The sequence below is a fragment of the Hemitrygon akajei genome, chromosome 7 (assembly GCF_048418815.1).
Source record: "Hemitrygon akajei chromosome 7, sHemAka1.3, whole genome shotgun sequence".
Classification (NCBI taxonomy): Eukaryota; Metazoa; Chordata; class Chondrichthyes; order Myliobatiformes; family Dasyatidae; genus Hemitrygon; species Hemitrygon akajei.
In genome coordinates, this window is record NC_133130.1 from 19,156,696 (window position 1) to 19,184,513 (window position 27,818).

The 27,818-nt window shown below is 44.5% G+C and overlaps 2 protein-coding genes, 1 long non-coding RNA gene and 1 pseudogene across 3 annotated transcripts in view; 1 reads left to right on the forward strand and 3 right to left on the reverse strand.

Annotated features, from left to right (window-relative positions):
- Nucleotides 1–492: 492 nt before the first annotated feature.
- LOC140730264 (uncharacterized) lies at nucleotides 493–14,183 on the reverse strand (annotated as a pseudogene).
- Nucleotides 1,646–27,818, forward strand: part of LOC140730267 (uncharacterized) — a 69,847-nt gene continuing 43,674 nt past the window's right edge. The window contains exon 1 of the long non-coding RNA XR_012099551.1: nucleotides 1,646–1,853. This is a non-coding gene — a long non-coding RNA (uncharacterized lncRNA). The remainder of the gene's footprint in view (nucleotides 1,854–27,818) is intronic.
- On the reverse strand, nucleotides 1,895–2,512 carry LOC140729968 (histone H2B 1/2-like). Its single transcript, XM_073050144.1, has one exon. It carries the CDS (start codon nucleotides 2,489–2,491, stop codon nucleotides 2,117–2,119), a length of 375 nt encoding a protein of 124 aa, XP_072906245.1. The 5' UTR covers nucleotides 2,492–2,512; the 3' UTR covers nucleotides 1,895–2,116.
- Nucleotides 14,823–15,513, reverse strand: LOC140729969 (histone H2B 1/2-like). Its single transcript, XM_073050145.1, has one exon. It carries the CDS (start codon nucleotides 15,486–15,488, stop codon nucleotides 15,114–15,116), a length of 375 nt encoding a protein of 124 aa, XP_072906246.1. The 5' UTR covers nucleotides 15,489–15,513; the 3' UTR covers nucleotides 14,823–15,113.

Here is a 27,818-nt window from a genome sequence, read left to right on the forward strand (position 1 = left end):
TTTCCTCACACCTCGCATTCTCCCGATGAGAACTGGCCCAGGGACCTCTGGTTCCCTCATTCGGAAGTCAATAATCAGCTCTTTGCTTTTGATAATATTGAGTAGCACCATTTGGCTAGCTTTCCTATCTCCCTCCGATGTGGCTGATACGTTGATTCGGGCAACGACAGCAATCTTAGATAGCGCATTGGCGCTCTATTTAGCCTCGCAGTTAAAAGATGCTCCAGGGTTCAGCGAGGCGCCAATGAAATGACACCTGGTGTTCACCTGTCATGATGTTCAAGCCTCGCCTCATGCAGGATGAGCTTCATCACCTCCCTGCGGTCGCGCTCACCTACCCCCTACCCCCCATTCTTCCTCTGGAACGGGCAGCTGCATGTAATTGATCGCACCGCTGGACTCCTATAAAAGATACAGCCATTCAATTCCAACAAGCAGTGGGGGACCCACCTCCGTCATTTCGGACTGCAACCCGACTGTTCACCCTGTGCGTTCCGCAACATAAGAAATTTCAATTAATCACGCAGTAAACAACAGCAATTAAGTATAAATTTGAGCCCTCTCACCCGCACCCACGGTAACCGCAGAACAGCCCTTTCACAAACACTGTGAGCGGCTCTTAAAAGAGCCTTTGGGTCGCTGGGTCAGAATCTGTCGCTTCACTTGCTGGCACCGCCGGTTTTCTTGGGCAACAGCACGGCCTGGATATTGGGCAGCACCCCGCCCTGAGCGATGGTCACCCCTCCCAGCAGCTTGTTGAGCTCCTCGTCGTTGCGGACGGCCAGCTGAAGGTGTCTGGGGATGATGCGGGTCTTCTTGTTGTCCCGGGCTGCGTTACCGGCCAACTCGAGGATTTCAGCTGTCAGATACTCGAGCACGGCAGCCAGATAGACCGGGGCTCCGGCACCCACACGCTCAGCATAGTTGCCCTTTCTCAGGAGCCTGTGAACACGGCCCACCGGGAACTGCAGTCCGGCCCGGGACGAGCGAGATTTGGCCTTGGACCGAGCTTTGCCACCGGTTTTTCCTCGTCCAGTCATTTTTCACAATCTCAGCAATTACCGTACTTCACAGAGAATGATGAAATAGGCCAGCCCTCGCCCTTCTTGTAGCTTTTGAGGGAATGCAGTCGAACATTTTTTTATTGGAGCAACCACGCTTAATCTCAGTGTTGACAGGATATAGTCCAATCAGGGAACAGCCTTATTTACCAATCAAGAGACGGCAACAGCAGAAGCGCGAAAACTAACGGTTTATTTCCTTAAAAAATGAAATTTGAAAAAGCCCGCCAAAAGATCTTTTGTTCAAACCTAACCTAAAATCAAACTATTCCGGATCTATTTCTCCACTTCGTCTCCGCATACATCCCATTTCTGAAGTCCGACACGTTTAATACAAGTGTAACTAATATTGAAAAAGTGTCTAGGAAATTAATTCGCCGATTTCTTTCAAGTGATAAACGCTCTGAACAAAAGAAATCGCTTCTGTTCGTCGTCGGTCATTATGTGGACCCGATCAGGTTATGAAGATACCGCTCTTTCTCAGACTGCGACGGGTTTAGCCTGCCGTTTTAACAAATTACTCGCAGACAAAAGGTATCTGTGAAAAGAACCATGAACCAGTTCATATCTGGCACTGAAATGGAATTCATATAAATTGTCAAAATGGGAAAGACATTAATCAATCAGATTCCCCACACCTATTAAATATCCGCTTCACAGATATACAATTTGTAACGACCGACAGACGAGGGGACGATGGTTCCGTGTGCGCTCGATAGAAAGAATGCAACAAAGAGCTCGGCATTCGGCCGATTAACGTGAACAGAATTTCAATTAGCTCATTGAACTCAGGTACTTCATTCAATGGCAAAGTATCTATGTAACTTTTAGTGACTCTGAGTTTCCTGTTTTGTCAGTGGTTATTTGCAATTACTTGTAATATTTTTTCCGTAATCGCTGTTGGAAATGTGTGAAGTACAATTTGTAATTTGTAAGCAGAGAGGCGAAGGAGGGAGTTATGCTTTCGTGTTTACGGGAGGAGTAACTCTTTCAGTGAATCTGTGAGTGGCTCTTAAAAGAGCCGTTGGGTTTCCGGTTTGTTCTGTCAGCACTCTTCACTTGGAGCTGGTGTACTTGGTCACCGCCTTTGTCCCTTCCGACACGGCGTGCTTGGCCAGCTCCCCGGGGAGCAGCAGGCGCACGGCAGTCTGGATCTCCCGGGAGCTGATGGTCGATCGCTTGTTATAATGAGCCAGCCGGGAAGCCTCGCCCGCGATGCGCTCGAAGATATCGCTGACGAACGAGTTCATGATGCTCATGGCCTTGGAGGAGATGCCGGTATCGGGGTGAACCTGCTTCATCACTTTGTAGATGTAGATGGAGTAACTCTCCTTCCTCACCCTCCTGCGTTTCTTGCCGGACTTGCCCGATGGTTTGGGCAAAGCTTTCTTGGCGCCCTTCTTGGGAGCGGATTTCTGCGCCTCGGGCATTTCTTCACTCGGATGCAAGCGGTGAATGAACAAACATCGCTCGGAGCGAGGTTTAAATAGGCAGCGCTCACAACGGTATGCTAATGAAGAATGGAGAGCTCGAGCATTTCTATTGGTTGATTGAGAAACGAATCACTCGTCAGATTTATTCCGATAACTCCTATGATCAGATATCCGAGCGAAGTTTGTGGCCAATCCGAAGATAGGTGGAGGGGCAGATAGTTCTGAGGAAACTAGTTTAGAGAAGCTACAGAAGGATTTAGACATATTAGGACAATGGACAATGAAATAGCGGATGGAATACAGTGTCGGGAAGTGTATGGTCCTGCAATTTGATAGAATAAGTCAAGTAGGGTTGACTATTTTCTAAATGGAGAGAAAAAAAACTGAGATCCAAAGGGATTTGGGAGTCCTCGTGTTCGATTCCCTAAAGGTTAATTTACAGGTTGAGCTGGAGGTGAGGGAGACAAATTCGATGTTAGACCATAAGATATAGGAGCAGAATTTTGCCATTTGGCCCATCAAGTGCAGTGCTATTTCATCATGGCTGATCCATTTTTCTTCTCAACCCCAATCTCTTCCCTTCTCCCCCCCCCCCATATCCATTCATGTCCTGATCAATCAAGAATCTATCGACCTCTGTCTTAAATATACATAAAGACTTGGCCTCCACAGCTGCCTGTGGCAATGAATTCCACAGATGGGGAGGGATGGAAATGAGGGGATGATATTGCAAGTTTAATGGGGGAGACTATCACTGCAAGAATGAGGGAGGGTGTCTCAGAATGTTCTTTACATGAGGCCACATGGGCAGATCTTAGAAACAAAAGCACATTCATGTTGCTGACATTATACTGCAGACCACCCAACTGTTGGTGGGAGATTGAGGAAGAGATCTGCAGAATGGGGTTACAGTTGCCAGGCATTCATAGTTATATTAATTGGAACTGATTTGTGTGGAAAGATTAGAGGTGGAATTTTTAAAGTGCACCTGGGAGAGCTTTCTGTGTCAGTACGTTTTTCAGTAAGGAACACACAGGAAGGTAGATGAGGTATCAGTGGGTGAGGACTTTAGAGCTGGGGAGCATAAACGGGGAAGTTTCAAAGTAGTTCTGATTCAGAAAGCTAGATGGAAATTAATTGTCCGAATTGAAGACAGAAATCTCATAATCATAGATTCATTCAGCACAGAAACAAGCCCTTTGGCCCAACATACACACCACTTGTGTTGCCCAGCGAGCTCATCCCATCTGTCTGCATTTCACCCATAGCCATCTAAACCTCTCCTCTCTATGAACTAATCAAGATGGATTTTAAATATTGTGATCATTATTTCAGGCAGCTGAATCCATTTATGCACCAAATTGGGCATGAAGGAGCTGCCCCTTGTATCCATTTTAAATCTTTAGCCTCCCATCATAAAGCTGTGTCCTGTTGTTTTTAGCACCCCACCCCTGGGAATAATACAATGTGCTTTCACCCTGTCTATGCTTTGCATCCTCTTAATACAGACCTCTATCAGGTCACTCCTCAGTCTCTCTTGTTCCAGGAATAAAATCCTGGTCTATACAATACTTCTGTCAGACTCAGTCCCCCAAGTCCAGCCAATATGCTGGTATATCTTTTCTGCACTCTTCCTAGTTCAGTGACATCTTTCCTAAGCAGAGTGAACAAAGTGGTATCATCGATGTCTTATTTAACTGTATCATAACTTCCCAACATAGAACAGAAACAGACCCTTTGACCCATCCAGTCCATGCCGACCTGATCTTGTACCTAGTCCCCTCTACCTGCACTTAGTCCATAGCATCCAAGCCCCTTTCATCCATGTTCCTATACAACATTGCCTTAAATATTACAATTGTATGCATATCTACAGCTTCCAGTGGCAGGTCGTAGTAAGGGAAAGGTGAGCAGGATTTGAGGGGTTGGATGAATGAGGAAGAAAGAATACTTCTGGATTGTTGCAGGATATTTTATTAGAGCATAATAAGTGATAAGAAAAACATAAAGGTATACAAAACACCAAATCTAAACAATGATGAAAATATTTGATGCAAGTACAAGTTCCACTTCCTTCTACTAAGTGATACAAAGTATTATTAAAGCAGCATGCAGAATAGTTGATACAGTAGCGAGTCTCATGGCCTTCTGCTCGTTGAGGACTTTGATTTGTGATGACTCATCTGAAGAATCTTAGATATCCTTGGCACCATATCATGATTCGGTTTGGAGGACTGGTATGCCTGATGCCTTTGAACAAGAATTCCTACAAAATGTAGGGGATTTGGTCCAGTACGGCACGGGTAAAGCCCTCCCAATCACTGAGCACATCTACATGAAAGACTGTCATAGGAAAGCATCATCCATCGTCAGAGAACCCCGCTACCCACATCATGCTCTCTTCTCACTGCTGCCATCAGGTAGAAAGTACAAGAGCCTCAAGGCTCGCACCACGAGATTCAAAAACAGTTACTATTCCTCAACCATCAGGCTCTTCAACAAAAGGGATTAACTACACTCATTTGCCCATCCGAAGAAATGCTCCCATAAACAATGATATCACTTTAAGGACTCTATATCTCATGTTCTCATTATTTATTGCTATTGCTATTATTTATTGCTATTTATTTAGTAACTGCATTTGCACAGTTTGCTGTCTTCTGCACTCCGGTTGATCTTTCATTGATCTCATTATGGTAACTATTCGATAGATTTGCTGAGTATGTCCACAGGTAAACGAATCTCACCATATGTATGGTGACATATATGTACTTCATTAATAAAATTTACTTCAAACGTTTGAAATCCAGTGATATCACTCACTGCTCACAGTTACATAATCAAGAAATCACTCACTTCTTTTCTACTCACATCAACAATTTTAAAACTAACTATTTCTTCATGTTAAATGTATAGGGAGGATTATACAGCTTTCATTGAATTAGTCTCGCTTGTTTCCAAAAATCTTATCAGCCAAGATTTTGCTAATCTCAATGGTTGCACTGAGAAACAAGCTGTTACTTTAATGGATCAGCATGTGGAATTATGACATTGTAGCCAGTAGTGAGACTTGGTTGCAGAAGGGGCAGAACCGGCAGCTCAGTGTTCCAGGATTACATTGTTGTAGACATGAGAGAGTGGGGGAGGTGGCATTATTGGTCGGGGGAAAACGTCACGGCAGTGCTCAGGCAGGACAGACTGGAGAGCTCATCTAGTGAGGCATTATGGGTGGAATTGAGGAATAAGAGAGGGATGACCACATTAACGGGATTATATTATAGACCACCCAATAGTTAGCAGGATTTAGAGGAGAAAATTGTAGAGAGGTTGCAGACTGTTGCAAAATACAGTACATGAATTTGTGATAGTAGCTGATTTTAACTTTCGACATATTGATTGGGACTCCCACACTGTAAAAGGGCTGGATGGGTTAGATCTTCTCAAATGTATCCAGGAATGTTTCCTGAATCAAATAAGTCAAAGTAACAACTAGAGGGAGTGTGATACTAGATTTCCTATTAGGGAATGAAGTAAGGCAGGAGACAGAACACTGTGTAAGGAATGTTTGGCATCTAATGATCATAATGTGATTAGTTTCAAGGTAATTATTGAAAGGGATAGGTCTGATCCTCAGGTTAAGATTCTAGATTGGAGAAAGGCTCACTTTGATGGTATCAGAAAGGATCTGGCAAGTGTGGACTGTGACATGTTGTTTTCAGACAAGGGTGTGTTCAGTGAGTGGGAGGCCTTAAAAAGTCAAATTTATGAGTATCAAGTTTGTATATTCCTTTCAGAATAATGCTAACAACTTTAGGGAACCTTGGTTTTTGAGAAATATTGGGGTTCTGGGTCCTAAGAAGAAGGAGGTGCATAACAGATAAAGGCAGGCACAAATGAGGTACTTGATGAGGATAAGAAATGCAAGAGAACTCTTTAGAAGGAGAACAGGGGGCTAAAAAAAGGCATGAGTTTGCTCTGGCAGACAAGATGAAGGAAAAACCCAAAGATTTCGACAGATACATTAAGAGCAAAAGGAGTACAAGGTTCAAGTTGGTCCTCTTGAAGATCAGAGTAGTCATCTATGCATGGAACCAAAAGAGATGGGGAAGATCTTAAATGGATTTTTAGTATCTGTATTTACTTGGAAGTTGGGTATGGAGTCTTTGAAGTGAGGAAAAACAGCAGAGAGGTCACGGATCATATACAGATTACAAAGGAGGAAGTGTTTACTGCCTTGGGGAAATTAGGGTGAGTAACTCCTCAGGGTCTGACAAGGTGTCTCCTTGGACCTTCTGGGAGGCTAGTGCAGAAATTGCAGGGGCCGTAACAGAGATATTTAAAACGTTCTTGGCAATGGATGAGGTGCCATGAGACTGAGGATAGCTAAAGTTGTTCCATTGTTTAAGGAAACCAGGAAATTATAGACTGATGAGCCTGATATCTGTTAGGGATAGTGGGAAAATTATTGAAAAGTTCTCTAAGGAACTGGATATATGAGTACTTGGATAGATGGACTGATTAAGGATAGTCAACATGACTTTGCGTGTGGTAGGTCATATCTAACCAATCTTATAGAGTATTTTGAGGAGGTTATCAGGAATGGTGATGAAGGAAAGGCAATGGATGTTCTCCTCATGGACTTTAGCAAGGCCTTTGACAAGGTACCATATGGGAGATAGGTCATTTGACTCATGATAAAGTAGAAAATTAGATTAGACATTGGCTTCACAGGAGAAGCTAGAGATTGATTGTAGATGGTTGTCTCTCACAATGCAGGTCTGTGACTAGTGGTGAGCTGCAAGGACTGGTGCGGGGTCTGTTGATGTTTGTCTTCTATATCAATGATCTGGATGATAATATAGAAAACTGGACCAACATTTGTAGATGACACCAAGATTGGTGGCATAGTTGTCAGCAAGAAAGGTTATCAAGGTTTGCTGTGGAATCTAGACCAGCTGGGAAAATGGATGGAAAAATGGCAGATGCAATTTAATGTAGACAAGTATGAGCTGTGTTGCAGTTTGGGAGGACAAACCAGGGTAGGATTTACATGGTGAGCAGTAGGGCACTGAGAAATATGGTAGAAAGAGGGATCTGGGAAAATATAATTCCTTGAATGTGGTGTCAGAAGTAGATAGGGTTGTAAAGAGAGCTTTTGGTACATTGGCCTTCATAAATCAAAGTACTGAGTACAGGAGTTGGGATGTTATGTTGAACTTGTATAAGACATTGGTGAGGCTTAATTTGGAGTAGAGTGTGCAGTTCTGATCACTTAGAAAGATATCAATAAGATTGAAAGAATGCAGAGAAAATTTACAAGGATATCGCAAGGACTTGAGGACTGAGTTATAGGGAAAGGTTGAATAGTTTAAGATTTTATTCCCTGAGTGTAGAAGAACAATGGGAGATTTGATAGAGCTATACAAAATTATGAGGAGGATAGATAGGGTAAATGCAAGCAGGAGTTTTCTACTGAGGTTGGGTGAGATTCATAATAATAATAATTTAATCTATAAAGCACTTTTCATGCAGATGATGTAGTTCAAGGTGCTTTAGAATGGGATAAGAGTACAACCATTGAAATAAAATAAAAAATAAAAACAAACACAAAAATAAAAGACAGGAAGTTGTTAGTTAAAAACAAGGTCAAAGAAATAAGTTTTAAGCTGGCAGTTAAAAGCATCAACTTAGTCTGCATTCCTTATAATTTTAGGTATTGAATTCCAGTTTAGGAGCATAGTTCAAAAAAGCTGACCTGCCAATTATCTTCTATGGAAGATTTTTTAAATCTAAGAGACTGGTGTAAGAAGACCTGAGAGCTCAAGCAGGATGAAACATCGCTATAATGTCACCCTTCACCCTGCTACAATCCAGCGAATGAAGAGCTGGCCTGGCCAACCTCTACTTATGCCTGAAGCCCACTTGTCATGACAACATCCCCGCAAATCTTTTCTGTAATAAAGTGACCAGTCCTCCAAGTACGTTTCAACAGTGATTTATGCAACTGCAATATAATGTCTCAACACTCACAGATACACATTCAACATTTCAGGAACAGCTTCCTCCCCTCCATTATCAGATTTCTGAATGGATACTGCACCGATGAACACTACCTCAGTATATTCCCCTCTCCTTTTGCACTATGTATCTACATAGATCATAGAATAGTACAGCACCAGAACACAATGTCACATTCATTATTTTGCCGAACCAGTTGAAAAGCAAATCTAATCTAATCTAATTTAATATATATATATATATATATATAAATAGATAGATAAATTATATATACACCCACACACACTTCTTTTTGGCTTCAAAGGTGGTCATAGCCGAAGTGAGGTAGTGGGGACGAGCTCCCACTGCTAAACAAATGCTCTTCATGGCGTGCGTCTCAAACAGCCTCTGACAACCAAGTCCAACTCCTGGCCTTCACGTGTGGCATAGTTCTTATACCCGTTGGAGCTGTTCTCACTGATAGAAGGGGCAAAGGCGGGCCACTGGCGCCTTAAAACCAGTTGCTCTGGGTAGATGGGGCTCGTTAATCATGGATGGTAGCTCATCTAGCAGAGGGAAAACTCCAATTTCAAACCTCCGCTGCCTTGCAGCTATACCCGCTCACGGGAAAGGCTTTGGGAGTAAACCCCGAGGAAAAATCCGGAGTCGGAGCCCCGAAGGCGGCTGACTGCTGTACCCAGCACCGGCATGGCAACTCCTGCGATGCTGCTGGCACCAAACTGTATCGACTTTCATCGTTCCTTTGGACCTGTCATCAGCATGGGGGGGGGGGGGGGGACCCACTGCATGGGCAACAGACGGATCTCCATATCAGCTCTGCCCTGGCTTGCACCCTGGAGAGGCCACTCCAGCTTCGACCAGGAGCGCAGTACCCATGGTCAACCACGACCGACAGAGGCCACACACACACTTCTTATGCAATTTATAGTATTTTTATGTATTGCAATGTACTGCTACCACAAAACAGCTGATTTCATAACAAATGGCAGTGATATTAAGTGATGTCATTTCAAGAGGACTATAATAGAAAAACAAGGATGTGATGCTGACTCTCATAAGGCATTGATTAGACTGTATTAGAGTATTGTGAACAGTTTTGAGCCCTTTATCAAAGAATAACCTAAATGGAGAGGGTCCAGAAGAAGTTCACGAGAATGATCCTGGGAATGGAAGGGTTAACATATGAGGGGTGTTTGATGGCTCTGGGCTTGTACTCTCTGGATTTAAGAAGAATGAGGGATGATAACATTGAAACCTATCAAATATTGAAAGGCCTAGAAAGAGTGAACTGGTAGAGAATGTTTCCCATAGTGTGGTGCGTAGGATCAGACAGAACAGCCTTAGAATACAAGGACATTCCTATAGAACAGAGAGGAAGAGGAATTTGTTTTGCCAGATGGTATTGAATCTGTGGAATTCATTGTTTTAGATGGTTGTGGAGGCCAACTCATTTGAGTATACTTAAAGTGAAGGTTGAAAGATACTTGATTAGGAAGAGCATCAAATGTTACGGGGAGAAGGCAGGAAAATGGGGTTGAGACAATAATAAATCAGCCGTGATGGAAAGGCAGAGCAGTCTCGATGGGCCAAATGGCCTAATTCTGCTTCTATTGTCTTGTGGTCAATGACCTCTGGAAAGTGTGTACAGACGTGAAATGCCAATTCTGAACCACAGAAGCTGCAACAGCTGTATCAGGCCTTGACTACAATCACCACCTCAAAAGCAAAACCAAAGGACATATCTGAGAAGGTTTTGTTCAACAAAACATGGAGACATCCTCATGAACTTCCACAACTTCCGACAACCCTGCTATTCTGTGTGTGTATCCTTCAGGAGGGTGAACTTCTGTAAATTTATTATTTTTTCCATTTATGTTCTCACCCAAATCACCAATGCATATGGCAAACAGCGGAGCACAACGCTCCAATCTAAAACAGGAAGTGAGGAATCAAAAGAGACCAAGGATGTAGGAGAGAAGACCTGTCAGAGGGTCTCAGGGACTGGAGGACATTACAGAGTGTGAGGCTACAGAGTAATATAGATTTATCTATCCATGAATTAATATATAAACCCATCACTTCATGCTCCAGAGAAACAGACCCAGCCTGCCCTAATCTGTCCTTGTACCTCAAGCCCTCCAGTCCCAGTGAAACATCTTTGTGAATGTTTCCTGCACACTCTCCAGCTATGTCACCTCATTCCTATAGCTAGGTGACTATAACTGCATACAATACCCCAAGTACAGTCCCACTGACATCTTGTACAGTTCAACATAACATCCCGACTCCTGTACTCAGTGGCCTGACTCTAAAGAAGGCAAATGAAGTCAAGCACTACCTTGTCCGCCTGTGTTGGCACTTTCCGGAATTCTATCTGGAGGTCCCTCTGTTCTGCAACAAACTCCAGGGCCCTGACACTTACGGCGTAATGTTGTGCCCCAGTTTAACTGACTAAAATGCAATTTTTGGCATTTGTCCTAATTAAATTCCACCTGTCATTTCCTTGCCTAATTTCACAGCTGATGTATGTTTTATTGTAATTTGGACAACCTTCTTCACTGTCCACTATACCTTCAGTTTTGGTGTCAACTGCTAATTTAGTAAATACCCTACATATATTCTCATCCAAACTATGACAAATGAAACACACAATCCCTTCCCCAGCAGTACATCTGGTCTAAACAACTAGTGTGAGCGTACAAAAGAGGCCACTGGTGGAGCAGTGCAGAGCAGTGAGAGTTTACCAGGATGGGAGGAGGTTACAGAAAGAGGGGGGGGGGGGGATGGGGCAGGATCGAGGAGGGATGTGAGTCCAAGGATGAAAATTGGAAACCTAAGACAGGGAGCTGGTACTGTTCCCAGGGTAGTAACCCAGAAGCAGACAGGCTGATGTCCACATTTGAGGTGCAGTCAGGTCAACCAAATTCCATCAGTCCTCTTCCACATCCAGATGGCATTGTCACCTCCCTGTAAATACAAAGAAACACAACAGAATCAGTGAGAACTCACACCAAAGATGGACAGCCAACCGAAGTGCAAAAGACAACAAACTGTGCAATTACAGAGAAGAGAACAAAAAGTAATGATGATAAATAACCAATAAATATTGTAGAGTCCATAAAAGTGCAGTTAAACCCTCTGGTTCAAGAGTCTGATGGTTGAGGGGTAATATCTGTTCCTGAACCTGGTGATAAGGAGGACTTTACCGGTGATGTACTAGGCTGTGTCCACTACTTTTTGTAAGCTTTTCAGTCCAATAGCATTGGTGTTTCCATACCAGGCCATGATTCAGTTACTATACACATCTACAGAATTTTGTCGATTTTTTAAGTGAGGTGCTCAATCTGAGAAAGTAGAGGTGCTGCATTTTTAATGGCACTTAGGTGCTTGGACCAGGACAGATCCTCTGAAATGCTAACAGGGAGGAAATTTAAAGTTGCTGGCCCTCTCCATCTCTGATCCCCTGATGAGAACTGGTTCATGGAACTCAGATTTCCTCTTCCTGAAATCAATAACCAGCTCTTTGCTTTTGCTAATACTGAGTGAGGGACTGTCGATGATAGATAGATAGATAGATACTTTATTCATCCCCATGGGGAAATTCAACTTTTTTTCCAATGTCCCATACACTTGTTGTAGCAGAACTAATTACATACAATACTTAACTCAGTAAAAAAAAATATGATATGCATCTAAATCACCATCTCAAAAAGCATTAATAATAGCTTTTAAAAAGTTCTTAAGTGTGGCACCACTGGGCTAGGTTTTCAATCTCCCTCCTATATGCTGACTCGTTGGTTTCAGTCCACGACAGTGGTGTCGTCAGCAACGTTAAATATCGCATTGGAACCGCAATTGGCCTTACTGTATAAAGTGAGTAGAACAGGGGGCTAATAACACCGTCTTGTGGTGCTGATGCAGATTGTGGAGGAGATGTTGCCTATACAAACTGACTGGGGTCTGCGAGTGAGGAAAATCAATATATGCAACTTAACTGCGCAGACATTCCAGGGCTCACCGAGGGGCAAATGAAATGTCATCCGCTGTTGACCTGTCATGGCGGGTAGGCAGCTTGGAGTGGATCCAAGTCGCCGCTCAGGCGGAAGTTGATATGCTTCATCACCACCCTCCCGAAGCTCTTCATCACAGTGTTAGTGCCACCAGACAATAGTCACTGAGGCACGTTTTCCCTGGGAACCGGTATATTGAAAAGTCTGCTTGAAAATGGGCGAACGAGAGTGAACACCCCAGCCCAGGTCTTCAGTACTCAGCCGGGGACCCCTTCGGGGCCAGATGCTTTCCGTGAGTTCATCCTCCTGAAGGATGCATTCACGTCGGCCTCAGACGCCGAAATCAGAGTCGTTAGGGGACTGTCGGGAGTTCATGAAGGTGTCTCCATGTTTTGTAGGACAAAGTGAGCGTAAAAGGCATCTAGGAGAGAAATTTTGCGGTCGATTGCAGCTGCTCGACCCGTATTTTACCTGAATTTCAGAATTCCGGCTCTCTGCTTCTCCCATCCCCGCCTTGCTAAATGCGGTAACTTGCGCCGATCACGTCAAGTGTAAGAATGTGCTGGACGGCCTGAAACGCCAAGTCCGCACTGTGTATTTCGGCAAATGAAGAACAGCCCTCCACACAAACCTTTTCTCCTAAGCACAAAACAAAGGCTCTTTTGAGAACCACCCGCTGCCTCACAAAATGAAGCAGTGAACCGGAGCGGAAATAGATAAAGTTTGTAATTTATTATTTTTAATATATTTGTCGATACCCTGACGGCTGTTCACTCTGGATTCTGAAATTAGATTCTCTCAAATATATAGTGGAAAACCTTGTGCCTGTCTGTCCAATTTCTTTGTTACAATCTAAATCGGCATAATGGTCGGCGCCAAGTGTCTGGTCAGCTAGTGTGGTTCAGTGTAGAGAACAAAATCCATCTCTCTGGAGACTGACTGAGGTTGGGCTGACACACACCGGTGTCTAGGCACCGGGATGCCAATTCCCCTCCTCCCTCCCAGCCACCGCTCGGCATACTTCTGGAACAGGCGGCTTTGTGAAATTAATGGCGGATTATGAACGCGAACCCATTCGACGCGGTTGGGGGTTTTCTGCTCACGGTAACCGCAGAACAGCCCTTTCACAGACACTGTGAGCGGCTCTTAGAAGAGCCTTTGGGTCACTGGGTCAGAATCTGTCGCTTCACTTGCTGGCACCGCCGGTTTTCTTGGGCAACAGCACGGCCTGGATATTGGGCAGCACCCCGCCCTGAGCGATGGTCACCCCTCCCAGCAGCTTGTTGAGCTCCTCGTCGTTGCGGACGGCCAGCTGAAGGTGTCTGGGGATGATGCGGGTCTTCTTGTTGTCCCGGGCTGCGTTACCAGCCAACTCGAGGATTTCAGCTGTCAGATACTCGAGCACGGCAGCCAGATAGACCGGGGCTCCGGCACCCACACGCTCAGCATAGTTGCCCTTTCTCAGGAGCCTGTGAACACGGCCCACCGGGAACTGCAGTCCGGCCCGGGACGAGCGAGATTTGGCCTTGGACCGAGCTTTGCCACCGGTTTTTCCTCGTCCAGTCATTTTTCACAATCTCAGCAATTACTTCACAGAGAATGATGAAATAGGCCAGCCCTCGCCCTTCTTGTAGCTTTTGAGGGAATGCAGTGAAATGTTTATGATTGGTGGAGAGAGTAAATAATCCAATCAAGGAGCAGCCTCATTCACCACTCAGGAGACAGCAACAGCAGAAGCGCGGAAACTAACCGCTCATTTCCTAACTACAATGAAATTTGAAAAAGCCCGCCAAAATCCTTCGTTCAAACCTAATCTAAATTCAAATTATTTCAGATCTGTTTGTCCCCTTATTCACCCCATTACTGAAGTCCGGTACTTTACATTTAACATATGTGTGGTTGATATTGAAACCGTGTCTGAGGATTTAATTTGCCGAAATCTTTCTATTCATAAACGCTCTGAACAAAAAAAATAATTTCTCACCTTCTGCTGCGGTCGGTCATTGTGTGAACCTGATCAGGATATGAACAGATCGCTCTTCTCAGTTGAGCCTGGAGTTTAGCCTGTAGTAATTACATGATTCAATTAAATTATTCAATTCCATAGATGCTGCCTGACCCGCTGAATTCCTCCAGCATTGTGTTGTTCTGCATCGGCAAAATATCTTGTATATCTGTGAAATAACCGCGAACCAGGTCATGTCAGGCACTAAAATGGGATTCAATTAAATTGCCAAAATGGGCCAGAAATTAATAAACCACATTCCCCACCGCCATTAAATCAGAAACAGTGATTATCCGCTTCAAAAATACGATTTTAATAACCGGGAGAGACACAGAGGAGATGTTTCCGTGTGTGCAGTAGAAAGAATGTAACAAAGACCTCGGGATTATATCGAACAGTCGATTGATTAACATGGATAGAATCTGAATTAGCTCGTACAAAAAGGAAACGAATTTCCAGATTTACTTCAATTCAATGGCTTTGGGACACTGGTTAATGCTAAATATTACATATTAACTCTTTCAGTGAATCTGTGAGTGGCTCTTAAAAGAGCCTTTGGGTTTCCGGTTTGTTCTGTCAGCACTCTTCACTTGGAGCTGGTGTACTTGGTCACCGCCTTTGTCCCTTCCGACACGGCGTGCTTGGCCAGCTCCCCGGGGAGCAGCAGGCGCACGGCGGTCTGGATCTCCCGGGAGCTGATGGTCGATCGCTTGTTATAATGAGCCAGCCGGGAAGCCTCGCCCGCGATGCGCTCGAAGATATCGCTGACGAACGAGTTCATGATGCTCATAGCCTTGGAGGAGATACCGGTGTCGGGGTGAACCTGCTTCATCACTTTGTAGATGTAGATGGAGTAACTCTCCTTCCTCACCCTCCTGCGTTTCTTGCCGGACTTGCCCGATGGTTTGGGCAAAGCTTTCTTGGCGCCCTTCTTGGGAGCGGATTTCTGCGCCTCGGGCATTTCTTCAGTCAGGTTTTACACGCTGAAATAAGCAAAATTCGCTCGGAGTGCGGATTAAATAGACAGCTCACCCTGCAGATGCTAATAAGGATGTCGAAACCGAACATTCCCATTGGTTAATTCTGGAAACGAATCGCCCTTCTGATTTCTTCCGACAAATGTTTTGATTGAAACGAGAGGAAACCAATCGCTATCGCTCGCTCCAACAATCAGAACCCGTCCCACTGCCCGGTGCTAGGTCCAGATGACAATATGGACTGGGAACCGTGCCGATCTGGTGCAGAAAGACCGATAAGTTTGGGGCTGAAATTTAAAAAGACAAACGTAAAGTACTAAAGAAGATGGAATTTTTAAAAAAGCACACAATGCAATTACCAATTAATAAGATCGAACAGTGGGCAAATAAATTTAAGCTGTTAGTAGCTAAAACACAAGTTAGATGTTTTACAAAGAGGATCAATAGACCGACACTCAGTTTGAAATTGTATAGCTAAACACTTGACGAAGTGTCAGTGGTAAGATTTCTTGGCATGTGGCTGGATAACAAGCTGACTTGGAAACACAGTATCAGTAAAATAATTGACAAATCTCATGTGGATAGGGTGGTGAAGAAAGCTTTTGGTATGCTGGCCTTTATAAATCAGAGCATTGAGTACAGGAGTTGGGATGTATTGTTAAAATTGTACAAGGCATTGGTGAAGCCAAATTTGGAGTATTGTGTACAGTTCTGGTCACCGAATTATAGGAAAGATGTCAACAAAGTAGAGAGAGTACAAAGGAGGCTTACTAGAATGTTACCTGGGTTTCAGCACCCAAGTTACAGAGAAAGGTTGAACAAGTTAGGTCTTTATTCTTTGGAGCGTAGAAAGTTGAGGGGGGACTTGATAGGGGTATTTAAAATTATGAGGGGGATAGATAGAGTTGACGTGGATAGGCTTTTTCCATTGAGAGTAAGGGAGATACAAACAAGAGGACATGAGTTGAGAGTTAGGGGGCAAAAGTTTAGGGGTAACACGAGGGGGAACTTCTTTACTCAGAGAGTGGTAGCTGTGTGGAACGAGCTTCCAGTAGAAGTAGTAGAGGCAGGTTTGATATTGTCATTTTTAAAAAATGACAAGTAAAAAAAAATGGATAGGTATATGGACAGGAAAGGAATAGAGGGTCATGGGCTGAGTGCAGGCATGGATTAGAAGTGCCAAGATGGTCTGTTTCCATGCTGTAATTGTTATATGGTTTATATGGTTAAATGTAAAGGAGCATTAAATATCCTAGGTGTCTGTGTGGGTATTCTTGGGGAGATACATGAAAATCTCTGTTGACTTTATATATTTGTTTAATTAGATCTTTACTTGATTATGGCTGTGTGGCTCATGGGTGAGCTTCATTTTCAAACTTAAAATGTTTGGATGAGATACAAGCTCAGGCTTTAAGACTGTGTTGTGTTGCGGTAAGGTCATCTACTGTTTCAGCTTTACTGTTAAAATGGGTCAATTGCTCTTACAGTTGCAGAGGATAAAGTTGTTGTTAACATACTGGGTTAACCTGAGGGGGCAGAGGAATGATCACCCCGTCAAAAGTGTGTTGGAAGACTGTTGGGAACATCGCAAGAAGAGTGTTTTTATTTTAGGGGGTTATGCAAGACTGTGGCAAAAGGAGAGATACCTTTACAGAATACATAAAACTGTTGGATTGATGAGAAAAGGGGGTAAAACAAGAAGGGAAGGGATTATATTGACTTGACTTAGAATTGGGCATACTATGCTTAATTATTCCTTACACCTTGTTGGACAATATCACTCTGGGTGTGTAGGTACTGTCATCAGTATAAAATGGTTGAATACATTATTTTACAATGTGAAGCATACAAGGTTAAAAGAAAGCAAATGTGAGCTGCACTATTAGCTTCGAGGGTTGACAGTCTTCATTTAAAAACGTTACCAAGTCATAGAAGTGACTTCAATTTAATTCACAATATTGTCTTTCATTATTTAAAATCCATAGGGCTTTTTCGGGTAATTTAGTTTTCAGTTGATAAAGAACAAGTTTTATTTCCAAACTCTCTACACCTCATTCCAGTCTAGTTGGTGGTGGTAATGCACCTTAAGTTACACTGCCAACCACCATTAAAAGTCAGAAGAAGAAGCAAACAATCAGATGAAAAATTGTAAAGTAATACACTAATTTGTTTATTTCTCACAAACCAGCCAGAAACCAAAGGAGAGAATTAGCATTTAGAACATCAAAATCTACAGCACAATACAGGCCCTTCAGCCCACAATGTTGTGCTGACCATGTAACCCACTCTAGAAACAGCCTAGAATTTCCCAGAAGAGACAGCAACATCGATTCAAGGTCCAGACATCAGTCTTTCATGCACCAGAGAAACAATCTGTGTCTTTGCAAGTTGCCTTTCAGTGAGTTCTCCACCAACCCAAATCACCAACAGATGCAAGAGCAGGAAAAAAGCCATTCAAACCCTCAGCCCATTCCTCTCCCCCTTGACTGAACCTGCACACTCCATGACTCCGATGGTCCCTCCAACTATAACACATCCCTTCACTCATCCAAAGAATTAATTCCTCTCCTTACGGGATCCCACACCCCCTGACTGATCAGCCTGATGAGTCTGACTTTGCTACATCACTTCCTGAGTTCTGCATTGATACATTCAAATACCAGGCAATTCCTGCTACAGAGAAGGCCAGCAAAGATCTTCCAGTTGACAACTTACAATATCAGATATGCAAGGGTTTGAACATTCTTGTCTACAGGGCAATATTGGGATATCTTAAGCTTGGCATGATGTTATTCCCAAGAGCCCACTGGAGTTCAATTTTCAAGTGATTTCTCACTGTCTGATGCTGGAAATTTCAACCCCTCTTCTTCAACAGGAGGACAGTGAAAAGCAGCCTGCCTTTACTGTATGGTTGTCTAATTGTGCAGTAATACATTCAACAATTTTTCTTGTACTCCACTGTGGAATTAAGAGGCAATGTCAGATAATCCCCAGATCCTTTCTTCTCAAAACTGAGTGTCTGGATCTGATCTCCATTTCCCTGAGTCTGACCTACATTGGCAGCATAGTGCACAGTTCCTGTCTCTGTATCCTGTAGAGACCAACACATGTAACACCGTGCAGACACAGTGGGAGAAGGTGACTGCAAGTGCACAGAAATACCAGGACACTAACTATGTCTACCCTACCCACTCACCCTGTTCCCTCCCTCTCAGGAACAGACCCTGTACTCAATCTCACTACGAGCCGGACTCTGCTGCACGTCTGGATCCGGATCTCGCAAATCACTGAAGTAACATCGACAAGGGACGTCTATATTCCAGTCCTCTCACCAGAGCCCAGAGGTGGTCAGGAACATCGAGTTACAGGAGCCGTATGTGGACGTTGGAACTTTGCTAATTCTTTTTACACAGAGGGTGCTGGGAACCTGAAACGTGCTGTTGGGCTGTTGATGGAGGCAGATTCGATGGAGGTGTTTAAAAGTCTCAGATTGGTACATGAATGTGCAGAGAATGGAGGGATATCCCTCTGCACCCTCCCTTCCCCACATTCACATCCCATATTCTCCACTCCTTGCCCCCTTCCCATTCTCACTCCACTCCAGAGACTCAGTTCGATCCTCCGATCACCCCACCAGCCCCTTCAATAGACAATAGACAATAGGTGCAGAAGTAGACCATTCGGCCCCTTGAGCCTGCACTACCATTTTGAGATCATGGCTGATCAATTACTATCAATATCCGGTTCCTGCCTTGTCCCCATATCCCTTGATTCCCCTATCCATAAGATACCTATCTAGCTCCTTCTTGAAAGCATCCAGAGAATTGGCCTCCACTACCTTCCGAGGCAGTGCATTCCAGACCCCCACAACTCTCTGGGAGAAGAAGTTCTTCCTTAACTCTGTCCTAAATGACCTACCCCTTATTCTCAAACCATGCCCTCTGGTACTGGACTCTCCCAGCATCTGGAACATATTTCCTGCCTCTATCTTGTCCAATCCCTTAATAGTCTTAAATGTTTCAATCAGATCCCCTCTCAATCTCCTTAATTCCAGCGTGTACAAGCCCAGTCTCTCTAACCTCTCTGCGTAAGACAGTCCAGACATCCCAGGAATTAACCTCGTGAATCTACGCTGCACTTCCTCTACAGCCAGGATGTCCTTCCTTAAACCTGGAGACCAAAACTGTACACAATATTCCAGATGTGGTCTCACCAGGGCTCTATACAAATGCAAGAGGATTTCCTTGCTCTTGTACTCAATTCCCTTTGTAATAAAGGCCAACATTCCATTAGCCTGCCGATGGACTTGGACTGCAGATTAGCAGAATGGAAATAGGCAAAGAATTGGCAGATGGAATACAGTGTCAGGAAGTGTATGGTCAAGCACTTTGGTACAAGGAATAAAGATGCAGACTGTTTTCCAAATGGGGAGAAAATTCAGAAATGGGAGGTGCAAAGGGACTTGGAAGTCTTTGTGCAGGGTTCCCTAAAGATTAACTTGCAGGTTGATTCGGTGGTAAGGAAGGCAAATGCAATTTTAGCATTCATTTCAAGAGGACGTTGAATATAAAATCAAGGATGTAATGCTGAGTGTTTATAAAGGCATTGGTCAGATCAGATTTTGGGATATTGTGAGTAGATTTGGGCCCCATACCTTCTTCGTACTTACCTTCTCTCTACATTACAACATGGAATACAAAAATCTCTCTCCTTCATTTATTCCGTGGATTACTGAACCTTTCTAATTTTGCCATCCTAAGACTTCAATAATTATTTCTAAGCTTGATAGTTACATATATATACACATAACATTATTAACTTTCATTTATTTCATTGTTACTATATTATAAGGAAATACTCATGAACATAGTGGTTTTAACATTAAACCCGGACTCAGTGTGAAACCTCTTGCTGCTGATTTGTTTCTAAAACATTACAGTTGGTAACAGACCAGAGGGCACAACCTCTGAATATAGGAACGTCCTTTAGAACAGAGATGAGGAGGAATTTATTTAACCAGGGAGTAGTGAATCTGTGGAAATCAATGCTAGAGACGTTTGTGGAGGGAAGGTGAATCAGCTATGATGAAATGGCGGAGCAGACTCAATGGGCTGAACGGGCCAGTTCTACTCCTGTTTTGTGTGGTCACAGAGACAAAGGAATGCAAGGGCTGAGGAGGGTTACAGAGATATATAGAGACAGGAAGGGGTGTAGGGATGGAGGGGTTACAGAGACGGATGGGTGTAGGGATGGAGGAGTTACAGAGACAGGAAGGGGTGTAGGGATGGAGGGGTTACAGGGACAAGGAGGGGTATAGGGGATGGAGGGGTTTACAGAGACAGGGAGGGGTGTAGGAGATGAAGGGGGTTACAGAGACAGGGAGGGGTGTAGGGATGGAGGGGTTACAGAGACAGGGAGGGGCGTAGGGGATGGAGGGGTTACAGAGACGGATGGGTGTAGGGATGGAGGGGGTTACAGAGACAGAGAGGGGTGTAGGGATGGAGGAGTTACAGAGACAGTGAGGGGACGGAGGGGGTTACAGAGACAGAGAGGGGTGTAGGGATGGAGGAGTTACAGAGACAGTGAGGGGATGGAGGGGGTTACAGAGACAGGGAGGGGTGTAGGGGATGGAGGGGTTACAGAGACAGAGAGGGGTGTAGGGGATGGAGGGGTTACAGAGACAGGGAGGGGTGTAGGGGATGGAGGAGTTACAGAGACAGGGAGAGGTGTAGGGGATGGAGGGGGTTACAGAGACAGGGAGGGGTGTAGAGGATGGAGGGGTTACAGGGACAAGGAGGGGTGAAGGGGATGGAGGGGGTTACAGAGACAGGGAGGGGTGTAGGGGATGGAGGGGTTACAGAGACAGGGAGGGGTGTAGGGATGGAGGGGTTACAGAGACAGGGAGGGGTGTAGGGGATGGAGGGGTTACAGAGACGGATGGGTGTAGGGATGGAGGGGTTTACAGAGACAAAGAGGGTGTGTAGGGATGGAGGAGTTACAGAGACTGGGAGGGGTGTAGGGGATGGAGGGGGTTACAGAGACAGAGAGGGGTATAGGGATGGAGGACTTACAGAGACAGAGAGGGGTGTAGGGATGGAGGAGTTACAGAGACTGGGAGGGGTGTAGGGGATGGAGGGGGCTACAGAGACAGAGAGGGGTATAGGGATGGAGGAGTTACAGAGACAGAGAGGGGTGTAGGGATGGAGGAGTTACAGAGACAGTGAGGGGATGGAGGGGGTTACAGAGACAGAGAAGGGTGTAGGGGATGGAGGGGGTTACAGAGACAGGGAGGGGTGTAGGGGATGGAGGGGTTACAGAGACAGAGAGGGGTGTAGGGGATGGAGGGGTTACAGAGACAGGGAGGGGTGTAGGGGATGGAGGAGTTACAGAGACAGGGAGGGGTGTAGGGGATGGAGGGGTTTACAGAGACAGGGAGGGGTGTAGGGATGGAGGGGTTACAGAGACAGGGAGGGGTGTAGGGGATGGAGGGGGTTACAGAGACAGAGAGGGGTATAGGGGATGGAGGGGGTTACAGAGACAGAGAGAGGTATAGGGGATGGAGGGGGTTACAGAGACAGGGAGGGGTGTAGGGGATGTAGGGGGTTACAGAGACAGGGAGGGGTGTAGAGGATGGAGGGGTTACAGGGACAAGGAGGGGTGAAGGGGATGGAGGGGGTTACAGAGACAGGGAGGGGTGTAGGGGATGGAGGGGTTACAGAGACAGTGAGGGGTGTAGAGGATGGAGGGGTTACAGGGACAAGGAGGGGTGAAGGGGATGGAGGGGGTTACAGAGACAGGGAGGGGTGTGAGGGATGGAGGGGGTTACAGAGACAGGGAGGGGTGTAGGGATGGAGGGGTTACAGGGACAATGAGGGGTGAAGGGGATGGAGGGGGTTACAGAGACAAGGAGGGGTGAAGGGGATGGAGGGGGTTACAGAGACAAGGAGGGGTGAAGGGGATGGAGGGGGTTACAGAGACAGGGAGGGGTGTAGGGGATGGAGGGGTTACAGAGACAGGGAGGGGTGTAGGGGATGGAGGGGTTACAGAGAGGGAGGGGTGTAGGGGATGGAGGGGTTACAGAGACAGGGAGGGGTGAAGGGGATGGAGGGGGTTACAGAGACAAGGAGGGGTGAAGGGGATGGAGGGGGTTACAGAGACAGGGAGGGGTGTAGGGGATGGAGGGGTTACAGAGACAGGGAGGGGTGTAGGGGATGGAGGGGTTTACAGAGACAGGGAGGGGTGTAGGGATGGAGGAGTTACAGAGACAGGGAGGGGTGTAGGGATGGAGGGGGTTACAGAGACAGGGAGGGGTGTAGGGGATGGAGGGGGTTACAGAGACAGGGAGGGGTGTAGGGGATGGAGGGGTTACAGAGACAGGGAGGGGTGTAGGGATGGAGGGGTTACAGGGACAGGGAGGGGTGTAGGGATGGAGGGGTTACAGGGACAAGGTGGGGTGAAGGGGATGGAGGGGGTTACAGAGACAGGGAGGGGTGTAGGGGATGGAGGGGGTTACAGAGACAGAGAGGGTGTGTAGGGGATGGAGGGGTTACAGAGACAGAGAGGGTGTGTAGGGGATGGAGGGGTTACAGAGACAGGGATGGGTGCAGGGGATGGAGGGGGTTACAGAGACAGGGAGGGGTGTAGGGGATGGAGGGGGTTACAGAGACAGAGAGGGTGTGTAGGGGATGGAGGGGTTACAGAGACAGAGAGGGTGTGTAGGGGATGGAGGGGTTACAGAGACAGGGATGGGTGCAGGGGATGGAGGGGTTACAGAGATAGGGATGGGTGCAGGGGATGGAGGGGTTACAGAGACAGGGATGGGTGTAGGGGATGGAGGGGTTACAGAGACAGAGAGGGTGTGTAGGGGATGGAGGGGGTTACAGAGATAGAGAGGGTGTGTAGGGGATGGAGGGGGTTACAGAGACAGAGAGGGTGTGTAGGGGATGGAGAGGTTTGTAGAAATCAGAAGGTATGTAGATGCTGCAGGGACTTGAGGAGGATGGTGTGTAGAATCTGGAGAGCCGATTATAGAGCCAGAATCGGGTGTAGGGGAGGATTGGGTTGTGGAGACAAGAGGGAGTATAGGGGCCAGGGGAAGGATGTGACTGTAACCCCCTCCAGCTCCTACACACCTGCTGGTCAGAGAACAGTTACAGAACCTGTGTGTTGCTCCAGATTTTAGCATCCACATCTCTCGTGTCCCCAATGGAGGGACTTGGTGGTGTGAGCGGCGTCTGTGGAGGCTGAGGTACACTCAGCGTTACAGGTGAGAGAGCCCTGTGTTGGGATGGAGTGTGTAGGGGAAGGAGGTCGTTGGTGTGGAGTGGTGGGGGGGAGGATCAGCTGATGGGGCAACCGAAAGACCAAACTGAGACTCTGAGTGGAGTAAGAATGGGAAGGGGCAGGGAGAGGGGTATCTGGGATGTGAAAGTGGGGGAAGGAGGGCAGAATTCTTTAAAAGTTCATGTGCCAAGCTACGAGACTTTTACACTCCTCCTTCATAGGAGGTTCCAAATCTCTCTTTGACAATGCTTTTTGCACTATATATTTTTTTAATTATTTAATGCAACTAATAGAAATTCACAAATTTTGCAACATATGTGAGTGATGTTAAACCTGATTCCGACACGGGTCTCTGTTGTGGACTGAAAGTGGGAAGGGGACAGGGAGAGGGGAGGGAGCAGAGGGACATTCTGTAATGATCAATAAACCAATTGTTTGCGATCAAATGACCTTGCATGTTGTCTCAAGGCCGGGTGTGTCTGCAGCCCCACCACCCCACCACACACTCCTACTCTGCCACCTGTCCCATGCCCCTCCCACAGCGCTCCAACTTCATCATTCCCAAATCCTTTACATCTGCCAGATTTACAAACTTGCTCTTCACTTCATGTTGACAAATATTTAAAATTCTCCATCACTGAATAAATCAGGCATGAGACTCCATAGTAAAAATAGTGTCTCAGCCCCCCAGTCATACAACGGTACAGAAAGGGGTGAAGTTCACCTGTGATCTGGGATGAGAAGCTCCGCATGGTGAATATATAGGTCACAGTCTAGACTCACCCACTATAGGAAACATCCTCCCCACATCAATATCTGAACTTTCAATGAGATCCCCCCCCCCTTCCTCATTTTTCTAAACTCCAGCGAGTACAGGCCCAGAGTCGTCAAACGTTCTTCATATATTAACCCTTTCATTCTGGAATCATTCTTGTGAACCTCTGGATGCTCTCTAAAGACAGCATATCTTTTCTTAGATAAGTGTCCCAAAGCAAAGCTACTCAGGTTTTCCACAGTGAAGACTGATATAAAATACATAATAAGTTCCTCCATCATTTCTTTATCCCCATTACTACCTCTCCAGTTTCATTTTCCTGTGGTGACTTAGCCACTCTCGACTCTCTTTTACACCATATATTTGAGAAAAATTTTGGAATCTTCTTTTACATAATTGGCCACTTCAGTTTCATATTTCATCTTTTCTCTCCTTTTCACTTTTTTAGTTGCCTTATGTTGGTTTTTAAAAGCTTCCCAAACCTGTAACTGCCCGCTAATTTCACTATATTATATAACCTCAATTTTCCTTTTATGCTATCTTTGACTTCCATTGTCAGCCATGGTTGCTTCATCCTCCCTTTAGAATACTTCTTCATCTTTGGGATGTATCTATGCTGCACCTTCCAAGTTTCTCCCAGGAACTCCAAAGTTCAAAGTATATTCCATACCTTTTGTATGTAACATTCAAGGTATGTAATATTTGTTTTTACATTCAATTTACACTATTTACAATTTACACTATTTACATCAGCTCCATCCTGAAGAAAGCCCAGCAGCGGATGTATTTCCTGCGGCTCTTGAGGAAATACGGTCTGCCTCAGGAATTGCTGTTGCAGTTCTACACTGCAGTCATTGAGTCTGTCCTGTGCACCTCCATCATTGTGTGGTTTGGAGCCGCCACCAAGCAGGATAGAACCAGACTACAGCGCACAGTGAGGACTGCCGAGCGCATCATTGGAGCCTCCCTGCCCTCTATTGTGGACCTGTACTCTTCCAGGTTGAAGAAGGGGGCGGGGAACATCATAAAGAACTCCTCCCATCCTGCGCATGGACTGTTTGATCTGCTTCCGTCTGGTAGGCGCTTCAGATCCCTCCAGACTAAGACTAATAGGCACTGGAGAAGTTTTTTCCCTACTGTGGTCACTTTGCTGAACAGTTAACTGCCGGTTAACTGTCGGCTAACTATTACTTGGATTGCACTACCTGTATGTATAATCTATATTTTCATTTATATTTATCATTATTATTGTTATGAGCTGAGAGACAACATCTGCTAGAAGTAAATTCCTTGTATGTGCATAGGTACTTGGCGATTAAAGTCTGATTCTGATTCTGATTCTGATTCAGAGTAAAGTATGGAGATGTCACCATATGAGATTCATTTTCTTGCGGGCATACACAGTAAATCCAAGCAACATAATAGAATCTATGAAAGGCCACACCGAACAGGATGGGCAAGCAACCAATGTGCACAGGACAACAAACGGTGTGATTATAAAAAATAATAAATAAATAAGCAATAAATATCGACAACATGAGATGAAGAGTCCTTGAAAGTGAGTCCACAGGTTGTGGGAACAGTTCAGTGATGGGGTGAGTGAAGTTAAGTGAACTTATCCCCTCTGGTTCAAAAGCCTGATGAGCGGTGGGGTCAGCCACTGTTGTTCTGCCATCAAACCCACCAGTGTCATATTCCAATCAACTTTGGCCTGCTCCGCTCTCATGCCTCTGTAATTCCCCTTACTAATCTGTAATACTGAAACATATGACTTTATCTTCTCCCTCTCAAACTGCAGGGTGAATTCTATCATATTATGATAACTGTCTCCTAAGGGTTCCATTACCTTAAGCTTCCTTTCTTTTTCTTTTTTTTACAATATTTTTATTCAGAAGAAAAAAAACAAGATTTACAGAGTGCAACACATAGATACATCTCAACATAACTTGTGTACATTCATATATTGTGATAAAATTGATCAAAATGTTATAGCATAACACATAAAGGTATACCACTCCGTAAGCAAAAATTTAAAGATAGGTCATACATCATAAAAGAAATTTTTTATATAAAAAAAGTCAACCCCCTACCAGCTACCAAAGAAAAATGCTGATGGATGATAATGGATAAATTAGAAAAGAAAACATATTCGCTTAAGAAGAGAAGATAAAAATATACATAAAAGTCTGTGGACTGTTAAACTTTATAAATTGGAAAAATAACTTAGGAAAGGTCCCCAGATATCATAAAAATATTGTTTCGAATTTAAGACAGCAGCGGATCTTTTCTAAATTTAAATAAGACATAATATCACGTAGCCATTGAAGATGTGTAGGAGGGGTAGACTCCTTCCATTTAAGCAAGATTGCTCTTCTTGCTAAAAGGGAGGTAAAAACTAAAACCTGTAGGTTAGGAGTACTTAAAGTTATATCTTCATCTGCAATAATACCAAACAAGGCAGTAAAAGGAAATTTGGGTCAAATTGGACCCTAAAAAGTTGTGAGAAGGTATGGAATACTTCCCGCCAAAACTTTTCAATTTTAGGGCAAAACTAAAACATATGAATTAAAGAGGCATCAGCAGAGTTGCATTTATTACAAAGTGGAGAAACATTCAGATAAAAACTGGACAGCTTCTGTTTAGAAATATAAGCTCTATGAACCACTTTAAATTGTAAAAGAGAATGACAAGCACAGAAAGATGATTTATTAACCCGTTTAAGAATTTTATTCCATCTATGATCAGAAATCTGACAATTTAGGTCATCCTCCCAAGCTTTTTTTATTTTATCTAAAAAGTCTTGTCTAGATTCAATCAACAAGTTATAGATACCGGTAATAGAACCATTAACAAAAGGTTTTAAATTTAAAAGATCATCCAGTAAATTTTTATCAGGACCTATAGGAAAAGTAGTTAATTGGAAATGTAAGAAATCTCTAATTTGAAGGTATCTGTAAAAATGTGTTTTTGGGAGTGCAAATTTAGTTGACAATTGGTCAAATGAAGCAAGAGATCCTGAGATAAACAGGTCCCAAAAACACTTAATACCTAGTTCATCCCAATCCTTAAAGACTTTGTCAGTCATGGAAGGGATAAAAAAAAATTAAGGAGAATGGGAGATGATAATGAAAAATTCGCTAAACCAAAAAATTTCCTAAATTGAGACCAAATCCTTAAAGTTTGCTTAACAATTATGTTATCTGTTATTTTATTTGCTGAAAAAGAAGAATATGATCCAAGAAGAGAGACAATAGAG

Bases quoted from the DNA above. Each gene is read 5' to 3' on its own strand.
- LOC140729969 (XM_073050145.1), bottom strand. From the start codon at position 15,488: ATGCCCGAGGCGCAGAAATCCGCTCCCAAGAAGGGCGCCAAGAAAGCT.
- LOC140729968 (XM_073050144.1), bottom strand. From the start codon at position 2,491: ATGCCCGAGGCGCAGAAATCCGCTCCCAAGAAGGGCGCCAAGAAAGCT.